The sequence below is a fragment of the Neoarius graeffei genome, chromosome 3, assembly GCF_027579695.1.
Source record: "Neoarius graeffei isolate fNeoGra1 chromosome 3, fNeoGra1.pri, whole genome shotgun sequence".
Classification (NCBI taxonomy): domain Eukaryota; kingdom Metazoa; phylum Chordata; class Actinopteri; order Siluriformes; family Ariidae; genus Neoarius; species Neoarius graeffei.
In genome coordinates this window covers 12,964,875-12,979,334 of record NC_083571.1, presented here as the reverse complement: position 1 = coordinate 12,979,334, position 14,460 = coordinate 12,964,875, and the positions used below count along the sequence as shown (strand labels likewise).

Below are 14,460 nucleotides of genomic sequence, written 5' to 3'. Positions count from 1 at the left end.
CTGTATGCTGTACAATCATTCTGCCACAGAAAAAGAACGGTTCAAAGAAATGACTGAAAACCCAAATATTGCCATGACATTCATATCCAAGATGACATTCACATCACTGTATGTAAACTCCTGACCACAACTATGTTTATTTCTGTAATATCTCAAAAAAAAAAATCCAGCCCATTCTGTGACTGGGAAGTTATTTAATCTGAGGGGATTCCCGAGCAAATAATGTGCATGAAATCGCAGGCTTTGCACAGTCGAGCAGACAGAGGAATTCTGTGTGTGTACGCATGCGCAGGTTTACCTTGACTGTGCACCAACAGTTGATCACACCGAGGTGCTCGCTGACCACTGATATTTATTAGTTTGGTCCTGCATTTCCTTTCCTTCATATACAACATAACATCTTTTCTTCTCGCTTTCTGTTACTGTAGTTGGTCTTTCACGTTTCATTCGCACACTCGCGTCCTCCATTTTTCTCTCCTGTTTCAAATTTGTATCCCACAATGCCTTGCACAAACGGGGAAATGCCATGATGTAGTATCTTGAATTGGGTCATGGTGAAGCAGGAAAAAATAGTGGAGAATTTAGGGCCATGTGGCCTTAAATTCATTAATTGTTCTATTTTAAAAAAAAAACTAATAAAATTGGAAGTCTGTGATTTCGAATTCAGTAGCTTTCGGTCCACTAAACAAAAATAATTGGGTGTCAGGGAAAAGTCTTTTTATGACCTAAACTTGAAAAATCTAAAAGGCAGTTTACCTTTAAGGCATCCAGTAGCTTATGACGTACATATGCAAAAGAAAAAAAAACAGAAGGCAATTGTGAGATGATCACAGATTCTAGGCAATATACATAGTGGAAGTGGTTCAATAGGATGCTATGGTAGAATACAATGTGTACTATGGCAGTCGTGCAAAAAGTGAACAATGCAGGGATATACCAGTGCAATTACGCTAGCTGATAGAAAATACACAATATACCAGTACAAGAATGTAAACGGCAATAGAAATTAACTACAACCCCGTATCCAAAAAAGTTGGGACAAAGTACAAATTGTAAATAAAGACGGAATGCAATAATTTACAAATCTCAAATTGATATTGTATTCACAATAGAACATAGACAACATATCAAATGTCGAAAGTGAGACATTTTGACATTTCATGCCAAATATTGGCTCATTTGAAATTTCATGACAGCAACACATCTCAAAAAAGTTGGGACAGGGGCAATAAGAGGCTGGAAAAGTGAAAGGTACAAAAAAGGACCAGCTGGAGGACCAAATTTCAACTCATTAGGTCAATTGGCAATAGGTCATTAACATGATTAGGTATAAAAAGAGCATCTTGGAGTGGCAGCGGCTCTCAGAAGTAAAGATGGGAAGAGGATCACCAATCCCCCTAATTCTGCGCCGACAAATAGTGGAGCAATATCAGAAAGGAGTTCGACAGTGTAAAATTGCAAAGAGTTTGAACATATCATCTACAGTGCATAATATCATCAAAAGATTCAGAGAATCTGGAAGAATCTCTGTGCGTAAGGGTCAAGGCCAGAAAACCATACTGGGTGCCCGTGATCTTCGGGCCCTTAGACGGCACTGCATCACATACAGGCATGGTTCTGAATTGGAAATCACAAAATGGGCTCAGGAATATTTCCAGAGAACATTATCTGTGAACACAATTCACCGTGCCATCCGCCGTTGCCAGCTAAAACTATAGTTCAAAGAAGAAGCCGTATCTAAACACGATCCAGAAGCGCAGACGTCTTCTCTGGGCCAAGGCTCATTTAAAATGGACTGTGGCAAAGTGGAAAACTGTTCTGTGGTCAGACGAATCAAAATTTGAAGTTCTTTATGGAAATCAGGGACGCCGTGTCATTCGGACTAAAGAGGAGAAGGACGACCCAAGTTGTTATCAGCACTCAGTTCAGAAGCCTGCATCTCTGATGGTATGAGGTTGCATTAGTGTGTGTGGCATGGGCAGCTTACACATTTGGAAAGACACCATCAATGCTGAAAGGTATATCCAGGTTCTAGAGCAACACATGGTCCCATCCAGATGAAGTCTCTTTCAGGGAAGACCTTGCATTTTCCAACATGACAATGCCAAACCACATACTGCATCAATTACAGCATCATGGCTGCGTAGAAGAAGGGTCCGGGTACTGAACTGGCCAGCCTGCAGTCCAGATCTTTCACCCATAGAAAACATTTGGCGCATCATAAAACGGAAGATACGACAAAAAAGACCTAAGACAGTTGAGCAACTAGAATCCTACATTAGACAAGAATGGGTTAACATTCCTATCCCTAAACTTGAGCAACTTGTCTCCTCAGTCCCCAGACGTTTACAGACTGTTGTAAAGAGAAAAGGGGATGTCTCACAGTGGTAAACATGGCCTTGTCCCAACTTTTTTGAGATGTGGTGTTGTCATGAAATTTAAAATCACCTAATTTTTCTCTTTAAATGATACATTTTCTCAGTTTAAACATTTGATATGTCATCTATGTTCTATTCTGAATAAAATATGGAGTTTTGAAACTTCCACATCATTGCATTCCGTTTTTACTTACAATTTGTACTTTGTCCCAACTTTTTTGGAATCAGGGTTGTATACAAATCCTTTAAGACCCGTAAACAAATACTAGACTGAAAGGATAAAAGCAACAGGTTAAAATTTAATTTCTCTTCAGACTAAAGAGAAACCATGAAACCAGCACACTTTTCCACAATCAATTTTCCAGAATCAGCATTTCATCAAAGAATGTGGATCATCTATATAGTAGTGGTGTGAGACATGGTACGTTTGAAACCAAATAAAGGGAAAGTGTGGATGATAAAACAAAATGAGACCTGAGATGTCGGCCTGAGGTATTGTGCAACAGTCTTAGGCACATGTAAAGAAATGCTGTCGACCAAAAATGGCTTAAAAATAACGAAATGAAATGTTTCAACATGAGAAAAAAATACTATAAACAGCAGTGAGCCATCATAAATGAATATAACAAAGTCAATATTTGGTGTGAGACAAAATTCCGTTTGCTTTAAAGAAAATTAAAAATAGTAGTCTCAGGTAGAACGAGTGCAGTTTGATAAGGAAATGAGCTGTAGGTTTTACTGAGCATCTTCCAGAACCAGCCACAGTTCTTCTGGACACTTTGTCACACTCGCTTCTTCATTTTGCACCAAAACCCAGTAGCCTTCATTTATGTTTTGTTTTTTAATCTGAAAAGTGGTCTCTTACGCTGTCGCCTCACAGCAAGAAGGTCCTGGGTTCGAGCCCCGGGGCCGGCGAGGGCCTTTCTGTGCGGAGTTTGCATGTTCTCCCCGTGTCCGCGTAGGTTTCCTCCGGGTGCTCCGGTTTCCCCCACAGTCCAAAGACATGCAGGTTAGGTTAACTGGTGACTCTAAATTGACCGTAGGTGTGAATGTGAGTGTGAATGGTTGTCTGTGTCTATGTGTCAGCCCTGTGATGACCTGGCGACTTGTCCAGGGTGTACCCCGCCTTTCGCCCGTAGTCAGCTGGGATAGGCTCCAGCTTGCCTGCGACCCTGTAGAAGGATAAAGTGGCTAGAGATAATGAGATGAATGAAGTGGTCTCTTATGAAATATGCTGCTCAGATACAAACTTTTTTTTTTTCCTTGTAACATTTAATTTTGTGCTGGAAGAAAATGAACATTTGGAACTCTAAAATGTTTTTGTACTAACTCGATAATAAAGAAATCATAAAATAGAAATTTATAACAAAGGCTGTATGGATAAAATATATGGTGCCTAAGACTTTTGCACACTAGTGTATGTAGCTGTCAAATGTTCCACTACGTTTTACTCAAATTAATCCATTATGCTATAGATATTATAGATGGGTGTCAAAATGAATGAAAAGTAAACTACTGATAAGGTACTGGGCTGCAAACACAAGCAGCAAAACAGCTTTCGTGCACCTTGATAAGTTTGGAACTGTATTCGTGATGAACGCCATTCATCCGAAAGATATTCTGCCAGTTGGTGTTGTGGTGATGGCGTGTCTGAAATCGCTCCCTACTCACTATATAGGGCACTATATAGTGGGGACGCCATTTTGTAGTGCTGTCCGAAACCTTAGTGAGGATTATTTACACCCTATATAGTGCACTCAAAGTATCCCACAATGCATCATGAAAAGTAGTGTACAACGATGGTCACTAACCAAAGCAATATATCCCATCATGCATTGCGGTCACGCTGAAAGAAATCACATTAAAAGTCTCAAATTTGATTTAATAAAAGGCAGCGACAAAGAAGAAAGTATTCAGCCTTGATTTAAAAGAACTGAAAGATGCAGGGACTTTGTATTGATTAATGTGGGAAATACGCTCAGTACAATATGGATTTATCACAAAAACGCATGCATGTATTTATTATTTTGAAAACCCACCAGCCGACTGATCTGGCACGTTTTAATTGTACGACAGTAATGACGTAGATACCAGCACGATGAAGCATTTTTTCATTTTATCAATAAGCTCACTATATAGTCCTCTATCTAGTAATTCCCTATACAGGGAGTAGTGAACGAGTGAGCGATTTCGGACACAGAGCTTGTATCCTCTAGGTGTAGACGGAGCCATTTTGTAAGAAACCACTCCCACAAGGATAGAAAAGTTTCATCGTTCTTATTGACGTAATGATTTTAAGAATTGGACTCCAATTCTATGTCATTAATTTAGAAAGCGTGCACTCTGTGCTGTGCTCAAAAACCTGACTGGGATTTCTCAGGAATATTATTTGCCCTTAGGAAAGTTAAGCCAAGATGGCATGCTTTAAAGCTTTTCAAGGGACAGGTAGGGACAAGTAGGCCTTCGACAGAACTGATTGGTGTTTTATAATGCGATTGTTCATAAGACTCTGCAGGTTTAAATTGGGGCGGGGCAGAACAGTGCCACTGGCTAAGCTTTTATGAATAAAATAGCTTGAGCTCCAGTGTATGGTAGGTCTAAAAATGAAAGTATGAGAACCAGCTCAAAGGGACAAGTAGCACTAGACTTCAACTGCAAAACATCGGACAGATTGGCCAATGCTACAACTACAACTATAGAGATCTTGCAGTCACGTGACCGGAAAGTACACAGCCGCCATCTTGTCGGTAAAAAACACAGCTGAATACTGCTGCACTCATGTACAAAATGGATAAATTTCAACCGACGGACTACACGGCTCATTTTTCTAATGAACAGATAACTAGATATATGTCTAAAATAAATGATCTACAGATTAGTGACCCTTATCGCTTACCGGATGTAGTTTTCACGACCGTGTCAGTGGATATTGAACTGCCAGAGGTGGAATACCCAGACGTGTATAATTACCTCATTAACTTTCCCTCGCTGTTCAGTGGTGAAGCACTGCGTGCTTATAAATCTCTGGACAGTTATCTTTACAGAAATTCAGGATTTGTCAGCCGCCCTCAGATGTGGCATCTTGTAAACAAGAAAATAACAATCCTCATTGGACGGGTAAGTCACTTAAGTATTACTAGTACTGATACTAGATATATCAGTAGTATCTACTATAGCACTGACCAGCCAATAATAGAATAGAATAAGGTAATTCCAGCTGTAATTCCAAATCGTCCGTCTTGTTTACATGGATCTGGCGTTGGAGAGGTAGAGGCTTGGCAGTGGAGGTTTGAGTGGCTGTTTTCTGAGCTTAGTCAACAGGCCGGCTCTGCCTGCAGCCTCGCTTTTGCTTCCTCTCCCGATGCCGCCTCCTTCGCCTGCCAGACCCGATAACAATCCACGGAGACCCCGCTGGTCTCGCTATCTCGTCCGGAATGTTATGTATGCGATGGAAATCGCTACAAACAGTCATTTTCTGCTGAAAACCAATGTCCAGTAAGTCCATACGGTTGTAGTGGATATTGAAGTCCGGTACAGACGAACAACACGCAAAAATACACACAAAAAACATAAAAAACGTGCACAGGTAGAGAGAGCTTGTAGCCGCAGCCGTTGTAGTAGAATTGTATATAGTAGGGTTTTCCAGAAGAAAAGGTAGAAGTAGAAGGCGGAAATATGGCATTTGACCGACAAGACGGCGTCTGTTACAATCTGGATCGGCTGTGACGTCACATGCAAGATCTCTATAGGAGGACTTTTAAAGGTTTTGAAGAAATAATCAGACTTTTCAGTAGTAGCCTTGAAATAATGGTAACATTAAAGCTGATGAACACTTTCCTTCAGGTATGGTATCTACTTGAACTCCGAGTAAGTCGTAGCCCATGTAACAGAAGAGCCTTTGGTTTGCTGGGAGAATTATTACATTACAGGCATTTAGCAGATGGTCTTATCCAGAGCGACATACAACATACCCAGAGCAGCTTGGAGAGCAGTTGGGGGTTGGGTGCCTTGCTCTAGGGCACATCAGCCATTCCTGCTGGTCCTGGGAATCAAACCAGCAACCTTTTGTTCCCAAAGCTGCTTCTCTAACCATTAGGCCATGGAACTCTTCTACTGGAGGGTTACTATTTACTTTAAATCAGCTTCCCTGGGTTTGTCACCTAACCACGTCCTTGGCATACCCCCCTGAATCGGATGCCAGTCTACTGCATTAACATCCGAACCAGTCTTTGAGAGCCAATATTCCATGTTTTCGGAGTCCAAATATTTATTTCCCAGAGGCTCTTTGTGCATGCCCGGTTGCACTTGAGTGTAACACAGCTGACCGGTGTTGGATTAATTAGGAGCTCATGGGTAATTGACCTAACTCAATGCTTTAATTTTGCATGCATGGCCTTTGTCCACCGGCTGAAAGAGCGCTGCTGCTGCCGCCGCTGTTCTCTGCTAATACCGAAACCAAACAAAACACTCGTACTTATGCGTTCAGCTTTTCACCTTTACTGTTGAATATATGTGAAACATGCCGTGAGGATGTTTCCGTAATAATGTGAGGTTTAAGCTTTAAAAAAGAGGAACTGCGTATGAGCAACATGATGAAACCATGTACCACATGCGAAGAGGATTACGATATAAGGCCGATTTTGCAACACACACAGGAAGTAAAGGACATTTTGTTTATGTTAAAAGTTGTTTGGTTTTGTGGATAGAAATGCTCGCTTAAGAATATCAGAATAGAATAGCAATGGGAGGGTATTTGTTTTGGGTTTTTTATGTTTGAGATAAACACCTGTTGTACTTCCACACTATATATATATATTTTTTTTTTCTAAAACTTGAGTAAAATGGGCAGATCGCTGGTATCTACATGGTTGCTTAATAGCTTTATTACATTACAGGCATTTAGCAGACACTCTTATCCAGAGCGACGCCCAACACACCCAGAACAGCCTGGAGAGCAGTTGAGGGTTAGATGCCTTGCTCAAGGGCACTTCAGCCATTCCTGCTGGTCCAGGGAATCGAACCGGTGACCTATTGGTCCCAAAGCTACTTCTCTAACCATTAAGTCATGGCTTTATGTAATGTAGGTGTTGTTACAGACGTACTGTATATATGAAGGTTAAACTGAATGGACTGTGGTATCTGAAACCACTGCAGTGGCCAGTCTTTAGACATCTGATAAATGTCAGTACTATTCATTATTCATATTGCAGAAAAGCAAGAGCCTGAGATCTTGTGCCAGTTTTGGATTTTGAATCAAATCAAATCGGTGCTATTTGTTAGATCATACCTCTGTTTCGCATGTCCTCGTTGTCCTTTCATTTTAATCTAGAACGACTTCATAGATTGGTTGATCACATCTCCTTTGCGTTGAGACAGAACTAAAGAAACAACCCTTGAACACCAAATTCTTTTTTTATTAGTTATTACATTAGAGTCTGATGTTTACTCTGCTTTGTATCAGGCTCGGGTTGAACTGTTGAAGATGCCACTTGGAAAACTTCACTTGCTCGCATCAGACTTTCAGGCATCAGTCTGTCGCTGAACAGGTGCCAAATGGTTTTCAGCCCCTTTAAATAGTTTGCCTGAAATTCCTTTAAAATGAATGTGTGCTCAGAACAGGGGCTGAGGAGACCTCTTGTGCATTTTGTTACCCTGGGGAATGCAAATGGTCTTTTGTTAACACTAGCGTTCCTGAACCTGCAGTTTACATTCAGGATTAGTCTCTTTGATTAGTGCATTCCAAAGATGATTTCTAATTGGTCGGGAAACTGGGTGACTCATCAGCTGGCCAAATCATGTACGTGATTTGGCACAAAAATGCATCAAGGATAAACTTTGTTCAAATCAGAGGTCCGTTTTAAATCTGACTCTTTTTGAGATTTTGAAGAAATACATATTTGCATATGAATGTGGTCAAAATGTTCAGCCTGTGTTCAGCCAATCGTCAGCGTGGAGTTGTTTAACATAATAATGGTCTCTTTTTCGTTTATTCATCTTCATTATCCTGGTCAGGATGGTGGTGGATCTTGAGCGTATCCCAGGAACACTGGGTGTGAGGCATGAAGCACACCCTGGATGGGACATTCTCTCTCTCTCTCTCACACACACACACACACACACACACACACACAGAGTTTCACTCCTTGGGGCCACCCAGCATGTTTTGCTAGTTGGAATGATACTCACACATACAGTAAGCCAAGCTCAGGATTAAATGAAGGATCCTGGAGCTGTGCCATATTTATGCCTCTCTTTTTTTTTTCCATGCATGGTTATAAATCCCACCTATACTTATTCCAGGAAGCACTAAACCTGGTGTTGTGTAAAGGGTGAGGACAACACATAAGAGGGAACATAAATTATCCAAGGGGTCCAACATTGGTACAGGCCAGTGTTGGTGACAATACAGGTTCCCAACCCAGTCACTGTTCCTGCACATTTTAGTGTACCCCTGCTCACCTGCTTCAGTTCAGGAGTGGCTGATAGATGAATCAAGTGTGGTGGAAGAAGGAAAAACTAAAATGTGCAGGATTTGGGGAAATGGTTTCCAGGACTAGAGCTGGAAATCTATGATTGGTGTAAGTGGTTAGCATGGTCGCCTCAAAGCAAGAAGGTTCTGGGTTCGAGCCCAGCGGTCGGCGAGGGCCTTTCTATGTGGAGTTTGCACGTTTTCCCCGTGTCTGCGTGGGTTTCCTCCGGGTGCTCTGGTTTCCCTCACAGTCCAAAGACATGCGGTTATGGGACAGCCTTGAGCTGAGGTACCCTTGAGTGAAGCACCTAACTCCCAACTGCTGTGTGTGTGTTCACTGCTACAGATGGGTTAACTGCAGAGAGGAATTTCACAAGTGTGTGATGAATAAAGTTGTGCTTTCTAAATCTATGATCTCAACTGATTCGATTCATTACAAGAGATTCGATTCAGTTACTCTCCAGAGATTCGAGTCAATTGAAGTGATTCGATTCGCGGCAAAACCGTATCGATTCAAATCGGTGCTGCTGTTAGATATTTGAGGCTGCATTGTGTGTGTATGCGCGCACACATCCGGATTAACATCTCCCCCATGGAAGTCTGATTTGAGTCGTGTCAGACTTTATAGGATAAGGAGCCGAAATACAGTGATTCGAGTCACTTTCGTGGGCGGAGTTTTACAGCTCTGATTGCTGCTTTCATTCTCCACTCATACGCAGAAAGAGCAAGCGGCGCGAGGTCGTATTCTAAACGTACGCAAGCCTTCTACACATGCGCACTATGTAGGACACGATCTAGTGCTTCACGTGCGTCATCTGAGTGCACTTTGTGTGCGTTTGGAATGCGGCCTCGGTTTGAGCTCACAGTGAGTTTGGCCGTGCTCGTACTCGGACTGTAGTTTAGCCAAAGCTGCTTCTTGCTTGAGGTGAATGTTAGGTTCGTGTGGAATAAGATTTTTTTTTTGTCGTAAAAATGGATTACAGGTAGAAGAGAGAGAGAAAAAAATCCTAGTCCATATATCAAATCCATAATATTAGGTTACGTGGTGTTTTGTTTTTTTTTGAGGAGGAATCGGTTTCTGAAACTCCTTCGACGTTTACGGTTTAAAAAGCGCATGAAATCCACCGAGATGTGGAGCAGAAACGATTTCGAGGATGGCCTGGATATCTATAAAACCGGTAAGTCCCGGGATATACGGTGTTTTAATCCTAAAACCTGCTAAATTTATTGATTTTTATTTTCTCTCGCTCGCGCGCTCACCGTTAACCTCCGGAATCTCAGACTCTGACTAACGGCATCTTATTGTTAGCTAGCTGAGTTAGCAAGGCTGGTTTCTAAATGTTTTATTTTCAAATGCAGGCTTGGAAACCATTTAAATTGTAGTTTAAACTCTGTAATAAATTAGTTATAAACCCGAGACAGCATTTTGACTGACCCGGTTTAGATATCTGTCACGATATTAGTTAGAAAAGGATAAATAATTATTAGCTTGCTAGCTTTAGCTCGCCTTAGCTGTGACTGGATCATGTTCTCGCTTACTGGCGCTGATTTTAATTACTATTCCTGCACGTCAGGGTCAGTAACAGAGTTTTAGACACACTGTTATAACTATTTTGTCTGATTTCAGGCTCAGACTAGCTGGATATTGTGCAATATTTAACTCTAATGTTGCATAAGTCTGTCTGGCAGCACGACCTCACTGACTTTCTCTGCTCAAGCACTACAGTGTAATTGTGATAATATAATATAAAACTGCATCAAATAATATTCCTTGTTTTTTTTCCCACAAATATGCAGTCAGAAATGATGAAATTGAACGTTTTTCTGTGTTAAAATGTCTATAAATAGCAGTAACAAAGGGGGGAAAGTCACTATTTGGTGTTCAGACTCTGGTTTTAAAACCAAACAGAGTTATTTTAAAACTTGAGTTTTATTAAAAGGAAATGAGCTGTAGGTTTTACAGAACCAGTCTCAGTTCTTCTGGACACTTTGACCGCCACACTTGCTCCAGCAGCCTTGGTTATGTTTTCTGTCTGAAAAGTAAAAGTGTTTTTTGTTCAAAATACAGTGCTGTGAGTTATATTTTCAAAATGGTAAGAAAAGCACTTGTCCATGAATCGTCTTGGAAGCATGATTTAGTACTAATGAGCACGTTTTGTTTCACAAATATAGTACTCAAAAAATTAAAGCGAACAACACAAGTTCGACCAATTACACTTTTAACTTTTCACGAAGGAGCTGATTTATTCCCAAATGGGACTTTTGTAATTGCAAACCGAGCAGATCGCTCAGAAGATTCCAACAATGCCTTCACTACCGTGGACATACCTGTCAACTTTGAGGTTTGAAAAAAAGGGATATTTCCCAGATTTTTAACTCAAAATAAGGGAAAATTTTGGAAAGTCATACCCTTCACCAAAAGTGGGTGTGTAGTTGAATGGGGGGCAATTTTCTATCTAACATTTGTGATTTCCTGTACTCTGGTGCATGTTGGTGATAGCCAAGACCCAAACTCAATATGCTTATGGTTTATAGAATGCATTTGTGAATAAGCTATACATTTATTTTTACTTGCTTTCAGTGGTACCAGTTATTTCCCAAATTAAGGGCTAAAATACGTATCTTAGGTCATTATATAACCAGTCAATAAATTCAATTCCATTGCAATTTATTATGGTTTTACCATAGTCATAGCCTCGGAACACTAGATAGATAAGCCCTGTTCACACGGCACATATTTGCATCGATGCTGCACCGCTGTATTTTGTTGCGATATATCTTACACCGGTGTAAATTTTGTGGAGCGTTCACACGTCACAACCCTGCTTACTAGAGAGAAGTGTGTTAGCACCGGTGCAGCCTCACTTGCGGTCACACGGCAGTTTCTGCGACCTTGCTATAGTAGCAAAAACTTTATTACTATCATTTCCTTTGATAGTAATAAAGTTTTGATATCATTTCCTTTTATTATCATTTCCTATCATTATTACTATCATTTCCGATAGTAATAATGCGGAAATGAAATATGCGCATGTGTGAAAATGTACTTCCTTTTCCCGGTTGTCATGGGATCACCAAGCGCCGGGAAAACAATGTGGATGAAGACAGCAGTGTTGCCAGATATTGCTGACTTTTTCCAGCCCAAAATATGTTCAAATCCGCCAAAATGCACTTAAAACTGCCAATCTGGCAACACTGGAAGACACGCAGTTCTGTTGTTGGTGTTGATATTCGCCATTTTGGAAGCGCAAAATACCAGGATGCAAAATTATGCAATGCCCGTATGTAATCAACTCTCCTCACACGTAGCGAGTCTACCCCTGTAGCGTTCAGACGTCCCATTTTATATCGGTGCTGCCCCGCAAACTAGCATTTACTCCGGAGTAAATTTCTTAAACCACCTCCCGAGCAGGGTTAGATTTGCACCGGTTTAAGCAGCTTTCAGGGGCGACACCGGTATAACTTTGTACCGTGTGAACGCTCTACCGGGGCAGCCCCGGTGCTACACTGGAGTAAAAGTTGCCGTGTGAACACCCCTATAGATAGATAGATAGATAGATAGATAGATAGATAGATAAAAAAGAGTAATATAAGATATTAAACCAAGAGTGATTTAAAATGGGTAAGTTTCAGATAGAAAATAAAATAGACAGTGAGTGGATAAAACAGTTAATACACCAATTAGTTTACACTAGGCTATTTATGAGGTCTTAGCCAGGACATACTTAATGTAAACGTGTAGCTTACCTTTGATTATTTGGGAGGCTTTCGTTTTCCCCATGGAAAATTTCTTTGCGATGGAAGAGTCTGGGAACATTCCAGCCACGCACTTGTTGAAATCATCAGAGAAAGAGAGGCTAATGTTTTTCTTAGCTATTAGCATCGCCATCTTCACCTCAGACCTAATCAGTGTTGCCAGATACTGCTGACGTTTTCCAGCCTAAAATATGTTCAAAACCCACCAAATTGCACTTGAAACCTCCCAACTTGGGCGGGAAACCACCCAATCTGGCAACACTGGACCTAATCACTTGTTCAGCCTTGCCTCCGGACGGAGTTATGTAATTACTGATGCCTGAGAGGGCGGGGACGTGAATTCATTGCCCGACTTCCTGCTGTAAACTCCTGTCAGAGGCGCGTCATGAATTCTGGACCTACCGACTTTTTTATATTGTGAAAATACGGGATATTTTCGGGAAAATAAAAAAACGGGAAGACAGCGGGAAATAAGTCAAAATAAGGGATTTCCCGGGAAAAACGGGAGGGTTGACAGGTATGACCGTAGAGGCTGTAGCCACTGTGTCATCGTGATGTAAGAATGATTGATTGTAATAATCGTGCACTACGCATACGCATACATGTGTTCTGATTAAAATACCCGGTGAGTGTAGACAATTCGGTTCACCATTCGAAATAAATGGACTAGACTCAAGAAATCGCTTTCAGACACATTTGTGCTTATTACCGATGGAACTTGCGTTCCTATTTTAAAATATACTCCAGGTTTCCTCGCCTTCTTCAGCCAATGTGTGATTTAGATGTGACGCACTTCCTTCCGAGTTTTTACTGGAAGTTGTCGAAAAGTGACCACTGAGCTCTAGCGCCAGGCCTTTTCCAGGAAATAAGAGTTTGGGTCATGGCAACACCATGTGTATGTCAGCCTCCGTTCGGAGGTTTCGGTTTCAAAAACGGGAAGAGTAGAATAATATAAAGTACAGACACTTGGTATAGTTTACGTCTGTGATTTTTAAATAGTTAATTTTTGGATTGCGCTTCATTTTTGTGGCTACTGCCTCATAGAGCAAATATATGTAGATGTGCTATATTTACGGTATAGGCATGGTATCAGAAAACAATTTTATTTATAAGCAGCAGCCACATGGACCCATAGGGTACCTATTTTTGTTGAATGGCTGGAATTGTTGCTGTAAATATCTGCCAAAGAGTTTTAAAAAAAAAAAAAGGTTTTGTAAGGTTTTCATTTGACCTTTCAGAAGGCCCAAACAAAAGCTGTGATAATCAAAAAGTAAATTTTCTTCAAATAAACACCACTTACTTGATATCGAATCAGTAGCCTTGGCGAACCATGAGGCAAATTTCGTTTATCTTTTTATCTGCCGATTATCTTCCGATACTCCGAAGTTATAATGAGATTTCTCTTATTTCGTTTCTGGTTCTGAAGTTTATCAAGAAGTAGAACGGGAAATCGAACTTGATCAGGATAAGTGTTGATCGGTTACGCAGTTTCACTATTGTTACACTCATTCTTACAACACGATGACATTGTGGCTTCGCCACTCGTTCTTTGATGACGCGAGATCACAATTCACCATTCTGGTGATTGTAATGCTCATGCGTATGCACAGTGCACTATTGTTGCACTCATTCTTATATTCTTACAACACGATGACATCGTGGCTCCGCTTCTATGAGGCAGTAGCCACAAAAATTGTGATGCATCTTCTCAGATATTGTCTCATAGCTTGGAGGTCATAATGTACAGCCTCTGACAATCCACCAAAACAAATTTCTACGGCGTTTGCTATCGCATACATGCCACAGTCACTGGCATTTGGTTGGACATCGGAGTTCATGAAATGTGCAATTATTTTG

At 40.9% G+C, this 14,460-nt stretch overlaps 1 protein-coding gene across 2 annotated transcripts in view; it reads left to right on the top strand.

The window, feature by feature from the left end:
- The window catches only part of cep85l (centrosomal protein 85, like), a 128,615-nt gene that overhangs the window by 11,151 nt on the left and 103,004 nt on the right, over window positions 1-14,460 (top strand). Inside the window, exon 1 of one of the 2 annotated variants that reach the window (XM_060916416.1) lies at window positions 9,730-10,025. The exons of the other annotated variant lie outside the window; for it this stretch is intronic. Coding sequence (XP_060772399.1) covers window positions 9,962-10,025 — 64 coding nt within the window. The 5' untranslated portion in view covers window positions 9,730-9,961. Of the gene's footprint in view, window positions 1-9,729; window positions 10,026-14,460 lie in introns of those variants that run through there. 2 annotated transcript variants of the gene reach the window in all.